General features: G+C 41.4%; 1 protein-coding gene across 7 annotated transcripts in view; it reads right to left on the minus strand.

Annotated features, from left to right (window-relative positions):
• LOC103888663 (zinc finger protein 613-like) overlaps positions 1-16,251 on the minus strand; it is a 19,999-nt gene continuing 3,748 nt past the window's right edge. For 3 of the 7 annotated variants that reach the window (XM_063720248.1, XM_024238367.3, XM_024238366.3), the window contains exons 2-6: positions 14,454-14,627; positions 4,375-4,432; positions 3,802-3,928; positions 3,102-3,194; positions 1-2,519 (exon numbers count right to left, since the gene is read on the minus strand). In XM_063720248.1, the coding sequence (XP_063576318.1) occupies positions 2,188-2,519; positions 3,102-3,194; positions 3,802-3,928; positions 4,375-4,377 (555 nt within the window). In that variant the 5' untranslated portion in view covers positions 4,378-4,432; positions 14,454-14,627 and the 3' untranslated portion in view covers positions 1-2,187. The remainder of the gene's footprint in view (positions 2,520-3,101; positions 3,195-3,801; positions 3,929-4,374; positions 4,433-14,453; positions 14,628-16,251) is intronic. The other 4 variants (XM_054541185.2, XM_054541184.2, XM_054541183.2 and 1 more) reach the window with 2 other exon arrangements.

The following is a 16,251-nucleotide window of genomic DNA, read 5'->3' on the forward strand; positions in this document are numbered from 1 at the left end:
TTCTATGGGAAGGCTTTATGCATATTTAATCATACATACTACAAATTCACAATTGTGATGTTAACACATGCAGTTCCCAAATATAAGCAATCATTTTTACAATAAAAATAGGTACAAAACACTTAAATATTTGGTATTGTTCTGATATTTTTTGCTTTGTTTTCTGACAAACATATTTATTTACATATTTAATACAATACTTTCTATAATGCTGATTATATAACAAGAGCAGAAAAAAAAATACAGATGAAAGCATGATTTCCCAGATTCATTAACATACAAAATTACAAATTTCTTTTTTCTTTTCCTTATTATTATTATTTTTTTAGACAGGCTGTCACCCAGGCTGGCGAAATCTTGGCACACTGAAATCTCCACCTCTTGGCTCAAGTAATTCTCCACCTCAGCCTCCTGAGTAGCACCATCTCCAGCTAATTTTTGTATTTTTTTGTAGAGATGGAACCCCATGTTGAAAACACTGGTCTCGAACTCCTAAGCTCAAACGATCCTTCCAATTTGGCCTCCCAAAGTGCTGAGATTACAGGTGTGAGCCACTGCACCTCACCTAAAGTACAGAATTTCTTCTTTAGTGTCAATTATCTGAAACTGATGTAAATGCATTTTATGCCAACAACATCCCTATAATCAATAATACATAGATGTTCCTTCCTGTTTGTTCCCTCTGGCTTATATTCAATTGACATTTATTGAAAAAGGTATTACCTCCTGACTGGCATCATGCCCAGCACTATTCTCTGATAAGAAATGATGTGTAAGCTTGAAATTAAAGTTTGTTCACATTTGCTGCAGCCTTGAGGTTTCACTCTTATATTAACCTTGTGGTATAATGAGCTAGTCCTTCTCACTGCCAACTTTCAGATATTCACTTCATTTATGATTTCTCTCCTTTGTGTGTTTTCTGATGTAGAATGAGGCTGAACTTGTGGGAGAGGGTTTTCCAACATTCAGTGCATTCATAAGGTTTCTCACCTATATGCATTCTTTGATGTATAATATGATGTGACTTCTGGGCAAAAGATTTCTGACATTTGCTGCATTCATGGGGTTTTTCTCCTATATGTGTTTTCTGATGTAAAACCAGGCTAAACTTGATGGGGAAAGTTTTCCCACATTCACTACATCCATAGGGTTTCTCTCCTGTATGGACTCTCTGATGAGTGGTGAGACTAAACTTATGAGAGAAAGTCTTCCCGCACTCAAGGCATTCGTAAGGCTTCTCTCCCGAGTGAATTCTCTGATGTATCAGGAGATAGGACTTCCGGCTGAAGGCTTTGTGACATTCTCCACATTCATAAGGTTTCTCTCCAGTGTGAGACCGCTGATGAATATTCAGGTGTGACTTTTGGCTAAAAGTCTTCTGACACTGACTTCATTCATAGGGTTTTTCCCCTGTATGAGTTCTTTGGTGTAGGATGAGACTAAACTTGATGGAGAACATTTTCCCACATTCGTTGCATCCATAGGATTTCTCTCCCGTATGAGTTCTCCAGTGAATATTGAGGAATGACTTTACACTAAAGCCTTTTCCACATTCACTGCAGTGATATGGTTTCTCTCCTGTGTGAGTTCTCTGATGTCTACTGAGCTCAGATCTCTGGATGAAGGCTTTCCCACATTCATTACACCCATACGATTTTTCCCTGGTATGGATTTTTTGATGTAAAATGAGGTTAAACTTAAGGGGGAATGTTTTCCTGCACTCATCACAACCATAGGGTTTCTCTCCTGTGTGAGCTCTCTGATGGATCATGAGCTGTGACTTATTGCTGAAGCTTTTCTGACATTTGCTGCATCCATAGGGTTTCTCTTCAGTATGACTTCTTTGATGGAAAGTGAGTTTTGACTTATCACTAAAACCTTTTTGACATGTACAACACTCAAAGCATTTCTCTCCTGTGTGAGTTCTTTGATGTTTATTAAGGCGTGACTTATCAGTAAAAGCTTTCCCACATTTATTGCACTCATAAGGTTTCTCTCCTTTATGGGTTCTCTCGTGTAAAATGAGACAGAACTTCTGGCTGAAGGCTGTCTGACATCTACTGCATCCATAGGGCTTCTCTCCTGTTTGTTTTCTTTGATGCTTAAAGAGGTCCAACTTCTGGGAAAAGGCTTTCCCACAGTCACTGCAGTCATACTGTTTCTCTCGTTTTTGAGTTTTCCAGTGTTTTATGAGCTGTGACTTATGACTGAAAGCCTTACACGTTCATTATATTCATTGTATTTCTCTTCAGCATGAATTTTCTCATACTTAGGATAAAGAAAAACTTTGTCATATCCATTACATTCACCTTCATTTCTTGCATAGCTTCTGTTTTGAATAAAGTACTCCAGATTAGGATTCAGGTGTTTCCCAAGTGCAAAAGAGGTATGAAGGTTTGAGCTCAGATGAGATGTTATGTTGCCAAATGTATGACATTTGTGGTGTCTCTCCATAGTTTCAAGGCTGTTTTGGTTTTCTCGGTGCCATTCTGTGTGATCATTGACTTGCCAGGCATATTCTAGAAAGGAGACAAATTAATCCACTGTGATCATGTAATAAAAGGAGTAGAAGCTCACAGCAAGGGCTAAGGAGAGAAGAAGAAGTGAAACTGTGGGTAGAGAAGGAAAGTCTGAGATATTTATAAATGGAAGAAAAAAAAACAGAAGAAACTATGAGAGGTGTGAAATACACACAAAATGAAGATAAGGGAAGAAAATTTAGGAATACTTGAAAATAGGGCTATGACTATGAATTAGGGGGATGAAGACAAGGAAAAGCAAGTAAACTAAAGATGCCAGGGAGAAAGATTAACCAGGAAAGCAAGTTCTGAGATGAGCCAGAGAGGGATTTGATCAGAGTACCTAAAAGAAGAACATGGATTCTTTTAAAAGCCAAGCAAAAGAGTTCTAATATGGAGCAACTAAAAAGTGGAGGCAGTTTTAAGGTATGTGAGGAGCTTATGTCACCTGTTCTTAGTCACATTCACAACTTTAAGAACTTCAAAAACATTTCTCCAAACAGCATTTCAGAGGTGCCCCCCTATTTCTGTTCAACTGGGATATTACTTTAAGTTCTCCTATAGGACTGGTTTTTCACTTACCTGGACAAACCTGACTCTGGATTTCTTCCTCTAGTATCCATGGTTTTCCTTGCTCCAACCAGAATAATGCATCTGCTTTGGTAACTTGATACCCTAGAAAAGTATCAAGGAAAATTATAAAGGACACATGAATGCAAATACTAGGGCTACAAGACTTCTGAAAAATGATGAAGATTACTTTTTTTTTTTTTTGAGATGGAGTCTCACTCTGTCACCAGGCTGGAGTGAAGTGGTGCGATCTTAGCTCACTGCAACCTCCACCTCCCGGGTTCAAGTGATTCTCCTGCCTCAGCCTCCCAAGTAGCTGGGACTACAGGTGTGCGCCACCACACCCAGATATTTGTATTTTTAGTACAGATGGGGTTTCACCATGTTGGCCAGGATGGTCTCAATCTCTTAACCTCGTGATCCACCCCCCTTGGCCTCCCAAAGTGCTGGGATTATAGGCATGAGCCACCATGCCTGGCTGAAGATTACATTTAAGGGGTTAAATAATTTGCATCTGAGCCAAGTAAAGGCCTTAATGTCCATTGGAAATGAGAGAAAAATACTCTGTTAGAGGCCAGAAAAGTACTAAAAATCTATGATGTATTAAACTGAAGTCTAAAAAAAATAAAGTATTTGTGAGGCCCACCCTTTTTAATTACTCAGAAAGGAAGGGCAATTGATTGCCTACACTACCCAGGAAAACTGTGCTTACCCAGTGATACCAGGTTGCTATAATTTTCCAACATCACATCTTGGTACAGATTCTTCTGAACACGGTCCAGTAGCCGCCATTCTTCCCAGGTGAAACCCACAGCTACATCCTTGAATGACAGTGAGCCCTGTAATAGAACATTCCTACTCAATTCTAAAGAATTACCATTGTGTAATGCTATGAACATAAATGATAATTTCTTATAATACATTTTCCCAGAGTAAGTTATTTGGCTGCCTTCCATGTAACTAGTTTTGCATTATAATATATAGGAAAATGTTTTAGTTAAAATATCCTATTTTGGTACTTCCACTCATTCACTGATTCACATATTTAATCATTCATTCACAAAAGAGAATCAGAACCTCCTTACATCCTTTAATAAAATATTTAATCTGCAACAGCAGTCCCCAACTTTTTTGGCACCAGGGACTGGTTTTGTGGAAGACAATTTTTCCACACACTGGGGCAAGGGGATGGTTTTTGAATGATTCAAGTGCATTACATTAATTGTGTACTTTATTTCTATTATTATTACATTGTAATATATAATGAAATAATTATACAACTCACCATAATGTAGAATCAGTGGTAGTCCTGAGCTTGTTTTCCTGCAACTAGATGGTTCCAGCTGGGGGTGATGGGAGACAGTGACAGATCATCAGACATTAGATTCTCATAAGGAGCGTGCAACCTAGATCCCTCGCATGTGCAGTTCATAACAGGGTTTGCACTCCTAGAAGAATCTAATGCTGCCTCTGGTCTGACAGGAAGGGGAGCTCAGGCAGTTATATGCATGATAGGGAGTGGCTATAAATACAGATAAAGCTTGCTCACTGGCCTGGCCCACTTCCTAACAGGCCACGGACCAGTGGCAGGGATTGGGAAGCCCTGTTCTAGAGAATCATTGAGCCTGATGGTGGGCAAGGGTCACTCAACTAAAATTCACCCAAATTCACATTTAGATATGTCAATGCTGATACAGGAAACCATAAGGATACACAAAAACGTTTCAAGACTGATTATGTTAAAGATGGTGAAAAAGGATTAAGAGGGAACTTTCAGGTTTTGCACTATAAACTTCTATATTGTTTGAAAGTTTGACACTGTGAATTTTTTTTTTAATTCATTCAAGTTGGAGAAGTATTATAATGATGATGATTTTGTTTAGAGACAGGGTATTGCTCTGTTACCCAGGCTGGAAGGCAGTGGCATGATCACAGCTCACTGCAGCCTTGACCTCCTAGGCTCAAGCAATCCTCCCACCTCAGCCTCCTGAGTAGCTGGAACTACAGGTGTGTGCCACCATGCTCAGCTAACTTTTGTATTTTTTTGTAGAGACAGGGTCTTACAATGTTGCCCAGGCTGGTCTCAAACTCCTGGGCTCAAGTGATCTTCCCACCTCAGCCTCCTAAAGTGCTGGGATTACAAGAGTGAGCCACCATCGCCCAGCTCACATTGTGAATATTTTAAGCTTCATTTATATAATTGGAATTTTTAAAAAATAAGTAGATAAGTATTGGCTTTGAACAGAGAGCTAACACTGCATTCTTGGGTGTGGAGAGATTATGAAGGGAAACTCTAAGACTCTCTCAACATAACTTGGAACTGTTTACTAATCAATGTAAATAGGACTTTCTCTACCTCAGCACTACATATTGAGCATCCCTGCTTCAAAATTCTGAAACCTATAATGCTCCAAAATCTGAAATTCTTTTTAGGGCTGAGGTGATGCACAAAGGTCATGCTCAAAGGAAATGCTTGTCAGGACATTTCTAATGTTGGATTTTCAGATTAGGGATGCTCAACTAGTAAGTATAATTAAGTAAGTAAGTAAGTAAGCAACCATTCTGAAAAAAAAAAAATCTAAAATCTGAAACACTTCCAGTCCCAAGCATTTCTGATAGGGGATGCTCAATCTGCATTTGTTGGAGGCTGAGAAAATGGGGGTTGTGACCAACCCAGTATACCACTGGAGGCTATATGAGCGAATGGAAAACTGTTCTCATGAAAGCAGGATGTTGGAAAACTGACAAATTGCATCTGCCGCCAGAAGGAGTGCCAAGGGCAGTCACACCCCAGGCAGAGTGTTCTTTGTGGTTTGTAGGGAGCCAAAGGTCCATGGGACATGATCAACTCAGCATTCCACTGGAAGCTACGTGATCAAACAGCAAACTGTTTATCACAAATGCAGGATATGAGCAAACTCATGACTGTGCCTGCTGACAGAAAGTTTGATGGAGGTTATCATTCCCTGGCACCAAGGTTATCTACTGGGACATCTAGAGCCTGTTGTTTGAGGAATGCAGTCTTGCAAGCCTACTCTGGACCAACCAACTGACCCCTTCTTCCACACCCCTTCTCACTATCCCTTTTGCCTAATAAATACACAGGGCTGTGTAAAGCTCAGGGCCCTTGTCCACTAGAGGCAAGGTGCTCCCTGACCCCTTCTTCCAAATATACTCTTTTGTCTCTTGTCTTTTATTCCCACATTTGCCCCCCTTTGTTCAGCCCACCAGGGATCATGGCAGGTTACATAGTGGCCCCCCCAAACAGTGACAGAATTGGGTGCTCCACAGTGGTTATCTATAGGAACATCTGAAGCCTGTTGTATAAAGAAAGTAATTATGTGTACCTCTAATGAATCAAAGCAGCTGACCAACCATTACCTCTCTCTCCCTATTGATTCCACCTAGTAAATATGAAGGGCTGTAGAAGCTGAGGGCTGTCTTTGCTCACTAGAAGCAAGGAGTCCCCTGACCCCTTCTTTTAAAATGTATCTTTTTGTCTTTGTCTTCACTTCTGCATTCATCCCACTTTGTTCAATCCCATAGGAACAGACTGTGACAGGCATTGACATTTTGGTTTGGAGAATTCTTTATTTTGGGGCCCTGTAGTATCATTGTAGGATGCTTAGCAGCATTGTTAGCCTCTATCCACTAGCTCCAATTAGCACACGCTCCTTTCCCAGGTGTGACAATCAAAAATGTCTCCAGACATTGCCAAATGTCACCTGGGGTCAAAAAATGAAAACCACTGATAAAAAAAAAAAGCAGAATATTGAGGACTCTTTGTGGAAGACCATATGACGGTTATAGAATCCATCCATCTTAAAAATCTCTACATTTTATCCCTGAATAAAAACAGACCACCAGGAGGCTGTGGACTTTGGCTACACTGTTCTGGGTCCCTGAAGCACTCTGATCACTGAGTTTGGTTTTGGTATTACACCACTGGCTTATCTGTGGGGGCACTAACTTCCATATGATCTATATCATGACCCATCAAAGAAATTTCTTCTTCTTTAAGTGACATGAAATATTTACTTTTCTAGAGGAGCTTTCTCCTCAGGGAAAAAGAAATGATTTCTTATTGTGTCCATGTGGTAGACTGCATTTCCCAAAGATGACCGCAATAATATCTCACATTCCAAAGGAAACCTTCCGCTAAACCTTGCCACTCCCACACGAAGAGATGGAGCCTATTCCCTTCCCCCTTGAATCTGGCTAGTCTTGGTGATTTGCTTGTACCTGCAGAATGCAACAGAGGTGACACAACATAACTTCTGAGGCTAAGGCAGAAAAGCGTGGGGGAAAGAAAGAGAGATCAGACTGTTACTGTGTCTATGTAGAAAAAGGAAGACAAAAGACACTCCATTTTGATCTGTACTAAGAGAAATTCTTCTGCCTTGAGATGCTATTAATCTGTAACCCTAGTCCCAACCCAATGCTTGCAGAAACATGTGCTGTATTGACTCAATGTTTAATGGACTTAGGGCTGTGCAGGATGTGCCTTGGTAAAAATGTGTTTGCAGGCAGTATGTTTGGTAAAAGTCATGGCCATTCTCCAGTCTCAAGTACCCAGGGACACAATGCACTGCAGAAAGCCACAGGGATCTCTGCCCAAGAAAGCCTGTGTATTGTCCAAGGTTTCCCACAACTGAGACAGCCTGAGATATGGCCTCGTGGAAAGAGAAAGACCTGACTGTCCCCTAGCCCGACACCCATAAAGGGTCTGTGCTGAGGAGGATTAGTGAAAGAGGAAGACCTCTTTGCAGTTGAGATAAGAAGAAGGTACCTGTCTCCTGCTCATCCCTGGGAATGGAATGTCTCGGTGTAAAACCCGATTATACATTCTATTTACTGAGATAGGAGAAAACCGCCTTACGGCTGGAAGTGAGACATGCTGGGGCAACACTGTTCTTTACTTCACTGAGATGTCTGTGTAAAGTCAAAGATAAATCTGGCCTACGTGCATATCAATGCACAGCATCTTTCCTTAAACTTATTTATAACATAGAGTCCTTTGCTCACATGTTTTCCTGCTGACCCTCTCCCCACCATTACCCTATAGTCCTCCCACATCCCCCTCACTGAGATAGTAGAGATAGTAATCAATAAATACTGAGGGAACTCAGACCAGTGCTGGTGCGGGTCCTCCGTATGCTCAGTGCCGGTTCCCTGGGCCCACTTTTCTACCTCGATAGTTTGTCTCTGTGTCTTAATTCTTTTCTCAGTGTCTCATCTCCACCTTGTGAGAAATACCCACAGGTGTGGAGGGGCAGGCCTCCTTCATCTGGTGCCCAACGTGGGGCACGAACCCATGACCCTGAGATTAAGAGTCTCATGCTCTACCGACTGAGCTAGCCACAGAATGCAACAGAGGTGACACAACATAACTTCTAAGGCTAAGGCAGAAAAGGCCCTGTGGCCACATCTGGGCTCTCGCAGAGCCAGCATCATGCTGTAAGAAGCCCATCCATGTCACACATGGAGGTCACACACAGGTGCTCTGGCTGGCAGCCTCAGCTGAGCCTAGTTTTCAAGTAATCCCAGCCTGGCACACAGATACAGAGAGGAAGAAGCCTTCAGATGATTCCAGTCCCCAACCTTCTGAGTCTTCCAGTTGAGATTCAAGACATCGGGGTGTGAAGACAAGCTATGCAGTAAAGGATTAACAGAGCGAGTCTAGGTTACCCAGAAACTGAACATTCCAAAGAAAGGCTCAGCCCTTCCCTATACCTGAGAGGTAACTTCTAAACCAAGCTTGTACAACCTGCGGACCATGGGTTGCACATGGCCCAGGAGGGCTTTGTTTTGTTGTTGGTGGTGGTGGTGCACATGGCCCAGGAGGGCTTTGTTTTGTTGTTGTTGTTGTTGTTTGAGATGGAGTTTCACTCTGTTGCCCAGGCTGGAGTGCAGGGGCACAATCTCACCTCGCTGCAAACTCCAAATCTCAAGTTCAAGTGATTCTCCCACATTCAAGCAATTCTCCTACTTCAGCCTCCCAAGTAGCTGAGATTACAGGCATGTGCCACCATGCCCAGATAATTTTTTGTATTTTTAGTAGAGACAGGGTTTCACCATATTGGCAAGCCTGGTCTGGAACTCCTGACCTCAAGTGATCTGCCCACTTCAGCCTCCCAAATTGCTGGGATTACAGGCATAAGCCACTGTGCCTGGCCTCCAGGAGGGCTTTGAATGCAAAACAAATTTGTAAACTTTCTTAAAACATTATGAGATTTTTTGAGTTTTTTTTTCTTTTTTCTTTAAGCTCATCAGCTATTGTTAGTGTTAGTATATTTTATGTGTGGCCCAAGACAATTCTTCTTCCAGTGTGGCCCAGGGAAGCCAAAAGACTGGACATTCCTACTCTAAGCCATTGGAATATATTGTCTGATGAGGGTCTTTGTTTACTGGGAGACTGGGGTCACACAAGATAGTCTACACTAACAATGTATGATGGAAGTCTTGGGCCACACTGTAGTTATGGTGGCCTCTGAAGGGGCTGAAGAATAAGGTCAGCCACTCATGTGCTCAGCCTCACCCATATATGTAAAGCCAAATAAAAACCCTGGACACCCAGGCTCAAGTGGGCTTCCTGGACTGGCAATACGTCATGCCTGTTGTCACACATCATGGCTAGGACAATCAAACATTGTCCATGTGACTCCACAGAGAGAGGAAAACTCAAAGCTTCTGCACAGCATCTCCCAAACCCTGCCCTACACACCTTTCTCTGTTTGATTTTAACTGTATCCAGTCTATGTAATAAAATAAAATCATGAATATGACAGTTTTGCTGAGCTCTGTGTTATTCTAGCAAATTATTGAACCTGAGGAACCCCAGATCTTGCGATCCCCAGAACACACAAGCCATCACCATGTCTCACTTCCTGACTCAGTGAATCCAGGAAGATCATAAAAATAAATTCACATCTCTAGCTCTTGGGCTGGCTTGCTATATAGCAACAGATTACTTGGAATAGGGAAACAGTCATAACAACATTTTCATCCACGATGGGTTGCACACACAATGGTGGTCCCTTAAGATTATAATGGAGCTGCCAACAAACATATGAAAAAAAGCTTATCATCACTGGTCATTAGAGAAATGCAAATCAAAACCACAATGGGATACCATCTCATGCCAGTTAGAATGGCAGTCATCAAAAAGTCAGGAAACAACAGATGCTGGAGAGGATGTGGAGAAATAGGAACACTTTAACACTGTTGGTGGGAGTGTAAATTAGTTCAACCATGTGGAAGACAGTGTAGCAATTCCTCAAGGATCTAGAACTAGAAATACCATTTGACCCAGCAATCTCATTACTGGGTATATACCCAAAGGATTATAAATCATTCTACTATAAAGACTCATGCACACATATGTTTATTGCAGCACTGTTCACAATAGCAAAGACTTGGAACCAACCCAAATGCCCATCAATGATAGACTGGATAAAGAAAATGTGGCACATATACACCATGGAATACTATGCAACCATAAAAAAGGACGAGTTCATGTCCTTTGCAGGGACATGGATGAAGCTGGAAACCATCACTTTCAGCAAACTAACACAGGAACAGAAAGCCAAACAGCACATGTTCCCACTCATAAGTGGCAGTTGAACAGTGAGAACATATGGACAAAGGGAGGGGAACATCACACACCAGGGCCTGTCTGGGGTTGGGGGGCTAGGGAAGGGATAGCATTAGGAGAAATACCTAATGTTGGTGATGGGTTGATGGGTGCAGCAAAACACCATAGCACATGTATACCTATGTAACAAAACTGCACGTTCTGCACATGTACCCCAGAACTTAAAGTATATATATATAAAAAAAAAGATTATAATGGAGCTGAAAATTTCCTGCCATCTAGTGATATGGTAGCTATCTCAAGGTAGTAGCATGCGTTACTCAGTTGTCAGTGATGATGCTGGTGTAGACAAACTTACTGCTCTTCCAGTCATATAAAATGCAACACATACAATATGGATAGTATGTAATGCTTGTTAATGATATACATGACTATGTTACTGGTGTGGGGGAAAGAAAGATAGATCAGACTGCTACTGTGTCTATGTAGAAAGAAGTAGACATAAGAAACTCCATTTTGTTCTGTATTAAGAAAAATTCTTCTGCCTTGAGATGCTATTAATCTGTAACCGTAGCTCCAACCCTGTGCTTGCAGAAATATGTGCTGTGTTGACTCAAGGTCTAATGGATTTAGGGCTGTGCAGGATGTGCTTTGTTAAAAAGTGTTTGCAGGCAGTATGCTTGGTAAAAGTCATCACCATTCTCCAGTCTCGAGCACCCAGGGACACAATGCATTGCCGAAGGCCACACGGACCTCTGCCCAAGAAAGCCTGGGTATTGTCCAAAGTTTCTCCCTGCTGAGACAGCCTGAGATATGGCCTCATGGGAAGGGAAAAACCTGACTATCCCCCAACACAACACCCATAAAGAGTCTGTGCTGAGGAAGATTAGTAAAAGAGGAAAGCCTCTTTGCAGTTAAGATAAGAAGAGGCCATCTGTCTCCTGCTCATCCCTGGGAATGGAATGTCTCAGTTTAAAACCCAATTGTACATTCTATTTACTGAGATAGGAGAAAACTGCTTTATGGTTGGAGGTTAGACATGCTGGTGGCAATACTGCTCTTTACAGCATTTAGATGTTTGTGTAAAGTCAAACATAAATCTGGCCTATGTGCACATTGAGGCACAGCACCTTTCCTTAAACTTATTTATGACACAGAGTCCTTTGCTCACATGTTTTCCTGCTGACTCTCTCCCCACCATTACCCTATAGTCCTGCCACATCCCCCTCTCCGAGATGGTAGAGATAGTGATCAATAAATACTGAGGGAACTCAGAGACCAGTGCCGGCACGAGTCCTCCATATGCTGAGCGCCAGTCCCCTGGCCCTCCTATACTTTGTCTCTGTGTCTTATTTATTTTCTCAGTCTCTCATCCCGCCTGAGAAGAAACGCTCACAGGTATGGAGGGGCTGGCCCCCTTCAGCTAGTTCATGTATTTACTATACTAAATCATTATTTTGGAGTATTTTTATCTTTCTACTTATAAAAAAAAAGTTAACTGTTAAACAGCCTCAGGCAGGTCTTTCATGAAGGATTCCAGAAGAAGGCATTGTTATCCTAGGAGATGACAGCTCCGTGTGTGCTACTGCCCCCAAAGACCTTCTGGTGGACAAGATGTAGAGGTGGAAGATAGTGATATTAATCATCCTGACCCTATGTAGGCCCATGCTAATGTGTGTAGCTTACTTTTTAACAAAAAAAGTTTAAAAAATAAAAAAAGAAGAAAACTTATAAAGACATAAAGAAACATTTTTGTACAGCTGTACAATGTATTTGTGTTTTAAGCTAAGTATTATTACAAAAGAGTTGAAACATTAAAAAAATTAAAAAGTTTAAAAAGTAAAAAAGTTACAGTAAGCTGAGATTAGTTTATTATTGAATAAGAAACAAGCTTAAAAATAAATTTAGTGTAGGCTAAGTGTATAGTGTTAGGTTTACAGCAGCAGGCAGTAATGTCCTTCACATTCACTCACCACTCACTCACTGATTCACCCAATGCAACTTCCAGTCCAGCAAGCACCATTCATGGTAAGTGCCTTATACAGATTTACCGTTTTATATCTTTTATACTGTACTTTTATTGTACCTTTTCTAGGTATGTTTATATCCATGAATACTTACCATTGCATTATAATTGTCTATAGTATTCAGTACAGTGACATGCTGTACAGGTTTATAGCCTAGAAGCAATAGGTTATACCATATAGTCTAGGTGTGTAGTAGGCTATACCATCTAGGTTGGTATAAATACACCCTAGGATGACAGAATTGCCTAACAATGCATTTCTCAGAATTTATCCCTGTTGTTAAGCAACACAAGACTGCAATAGAGACTAATTTGACTCTCAATTTTATTAAGTATTTACAGCCACATGGGCTATAATCTGTGTTCTAACTTTAAGCTATCTGTGTAAGCAAATGATTTACATACTCCTATTGCAACCTGGCAGTGAAGTTCATCTTTAATCTCAGTAATTCTTTTTTTTAATCAGCTCTGACATTTATCTATTCATGTTCTATCTGGTATACAGTAGTCCTCATTGTGGGGGAAAGAAAGATAGATCAGACTGTTACTGTGTCTATGTAGAAAGAGGAAGACACAAGAAACTCCATTTTGATTTATACTAAGAAAAATTCTTCTGCCTTGAGATACTGTTAATCTCTAACCCTAGCCCCAACCCTGTGCTCACAGAAACATGTGCTGTATTGACTCAAGGTTTAATGGATTTAGGGCTGTGCAGGGTGTGCTTTGTTAAAAATGTGTTTGCAGGCAGTATGCTTGGTAAAAGTCATCGTCATTCTCCAGTCTCGAGTTCCCAGGGACACAATGCACTGGGGGAGGCTGCAGGGATCTCTGCCCAAGAAAGCCTGGGTATTGTCCAAGGTTTCTCCCCACTGAGGGAGCTTGAGATATGGCCTCGTGGGAAGGGAAAGACCTGACCGTCCCCCAGCCTGACACCCTTAAAGGGTCTGTGCTGAGGAGGATTAGTGAAAGAGGAAGGCCTCTTTGCAGTTGAGATAATAGGAAGGCATCTGTCTCCTGTTTGTCCCTGGGAATGGAATGTCTCAGTGTAAAAACCTGATTGTAAGTCCTATTTACTGAGATAGGAGAAAACTGCCTTATGTCTGGTGGCAACACTGCTCTTTACTGCATTGAGATGTTTGTGTAAATTCAGACATAAATCTGGCCTATGTGCACATCGAGGCACAGCACCTTTCCTTAAACTTATTTATGACACAGAGACCTTTGCTCACATGTTTTCCTGCTGACCCTCTCCCCACCATTACCCTATAGTCCTGCCATATCCCCCTCACCGAGATGGTAAAGATAGTGATCAATAAATACTGAGGGAACTCAGAGACCAGTGCGGGCGTGGGTCCTCCATATGCTGAGCGCTAGTACCCTGGGCCAACTTTTCTTTCTCTATACTTTGTCTCTGTGTCTTATTTCTTTTCTCAGTCTCTCGTCCCACCTGACGAGAAATACCCACAGGTGTGGAGGGGCTGGCCCCCTTCACCTCAAAAATATTGAACAAACATTATATCCTTTTTTTTTTTCAGATATGAGGTCTCACTATGTTGCACAGGCTGGTCTCGAACTCCTGAGATCAAGTGATTTTCCCACCTCAGCCTCCCAACGTGCTGAAATTATAGGTGTGAGGCCACCATGCCCAGCCTCATAATATCCTTTTAATTATGAGCATTATGAAACCTCTTCAAATCCACTGGAAAACCAAGTAGGAAGTCAAAGATACACATGTATAACTCACTTGGGACTTGGACATTTTCTGGTGCCCTTAGATACAGCCAGCAACTGGAAAATTTGCTCTATTGTTGACTCTGGCTCTTCTCTGAAGCTGGTCACTGGTCAAGAACGAAGTGTTGATCTTAATATCTTCACTTCCTTCCCTCATAGAAACTATCTTATCCCAGGAAGCCAGGACCTGAGGATTAAAGGAATTCACTGCTTTAATAAACTATGATTATAACAGATGTTTTGAGTTGTGTGAGTACTTATTTGTGTGTGTGCCTTAGATACACACATATGCACAATTATTTAACTGTTAACTATGTTTTCTTCAGGTGGTAGGTTAATCTAATAATTTAAAGGAAAAAATAATATACAGTACCAGATGGCTGGTTTTACAAGAAACACTACAGGTCACTCTTTGACTGGAAAAAAAAATGTTGCTAATTATACTCATGTTTGTCTTCTGTTCTTTACTAACCCTACAATGCAGAGTGGGAATAAGAGCAGTGACCTCCTCGCCTGACAAACCTGTGGCTGCACCTATCTATGCTCTGCAATCAAAAAACCCTAATACAGAAAACAAAAAAGGGGGAGATGTTGGGATTCACTCAGGATGGTGGCTATAATTTCGGTAATTGCTATGGCTGTAAGCCTCCCTGTGGCTACAGCAGCCCAAAATTATACCTATTGGGCATATGTCCCATTTCCACCTTTAATTAGGCCTGTCACATGGTTGGAACTCCTGGTTGAGGTTTATGTTAATGATAGTGTTTGGATGCCAGAGCCTACAGATACTTGTGGGCCCTCTCATCCAGAGGAGGAAGGAATGTTAATAAATGTGTCCATGCATTATCAGTTCCCCCCTCTTTGCATAGGACTGGCTATCGGTTGCCTAAAAGGCTACTGACAACATTGGCTAGTTAAAATTCCAGGTCATAATCAAAGACCAGTAGCCTATCATTTATTTTCTGGGTGGAACCTGGATCATTCACAGAGTTCCGTTCAATTGGAACAGTTTAAGCCCAGAAAAGAGAGGTGTCAACAACCTCAACAATGGTCAAAGGATTTAGAAATATTGATTTGGAAGGATTGCATCTCTGATCACGTGGTGGTACTGAAAATAATTCCTATGGAATCATCATTGATTGGTCCCCTAAGGGGACCTTTGCAGTTAATTGTACCAATCAGAATGATAGATGCAAGACAAAACTAAAACAAGAACTATACTATCAAAGAGATGACACTACCTACACTGAAAAATATGCCCAGTTTCCCATAATTTGGACCAATTTTGGTACGGCCAGTCCACATCCAAAAATGATTAATCCAGTAATGGGCCCTGAACATCCCGAATTATGAAAGTTAACGATGGCCCAATCTCATATTAGGGTTTGGGAAGGAAAATATTATCTTGAGGGAAAAGGTGAGAGACTTCAATTTGTGTATCAGTTTTCTTCCAACCAAACAGTGCCCATTCAGAGTTGTGTCAAGCCTCCTTTTATGTTGATGGTCAGAAATAATGATATTCAACCTAATTCTGAAACTATTACTTGTCAAAACTGTCATCTTTTCACCTGTATTGATTCCACGTTTGTGAAAGTCTGTGTTGCTGGTGAGGGCCAGAGAAGGAGTTTGGATACTGGTTTCCCTCAAGAGACCTTGGGAAGCCTCTCCTGCCATGCATATCATCACAGAAATGTTAAATGGAGTGTTTACCAGAACAAAAAGATTTATTTTTACCCTTATAGCAGTCATTATGGGCCTTATTGCAGTCACAGCTACTGCTGCGGCTGCTGGAATTGCTTTACACTCCTCTG

This window comes from Pongo abelii, chromosome 20 (genome assembly GCF_028885655.2).
Source record: "Pongo abelii isolate AG06213 chromosome 20, NHGRI_mPonAbe1-v2.0_pri, whole genome shotgun sequence".
Taxonomy (NCBI): Eukaryota; Metazoa; Chordata; class Mammalia; order Primates; family Hominidae; genus Pongo; species Pongo abelii.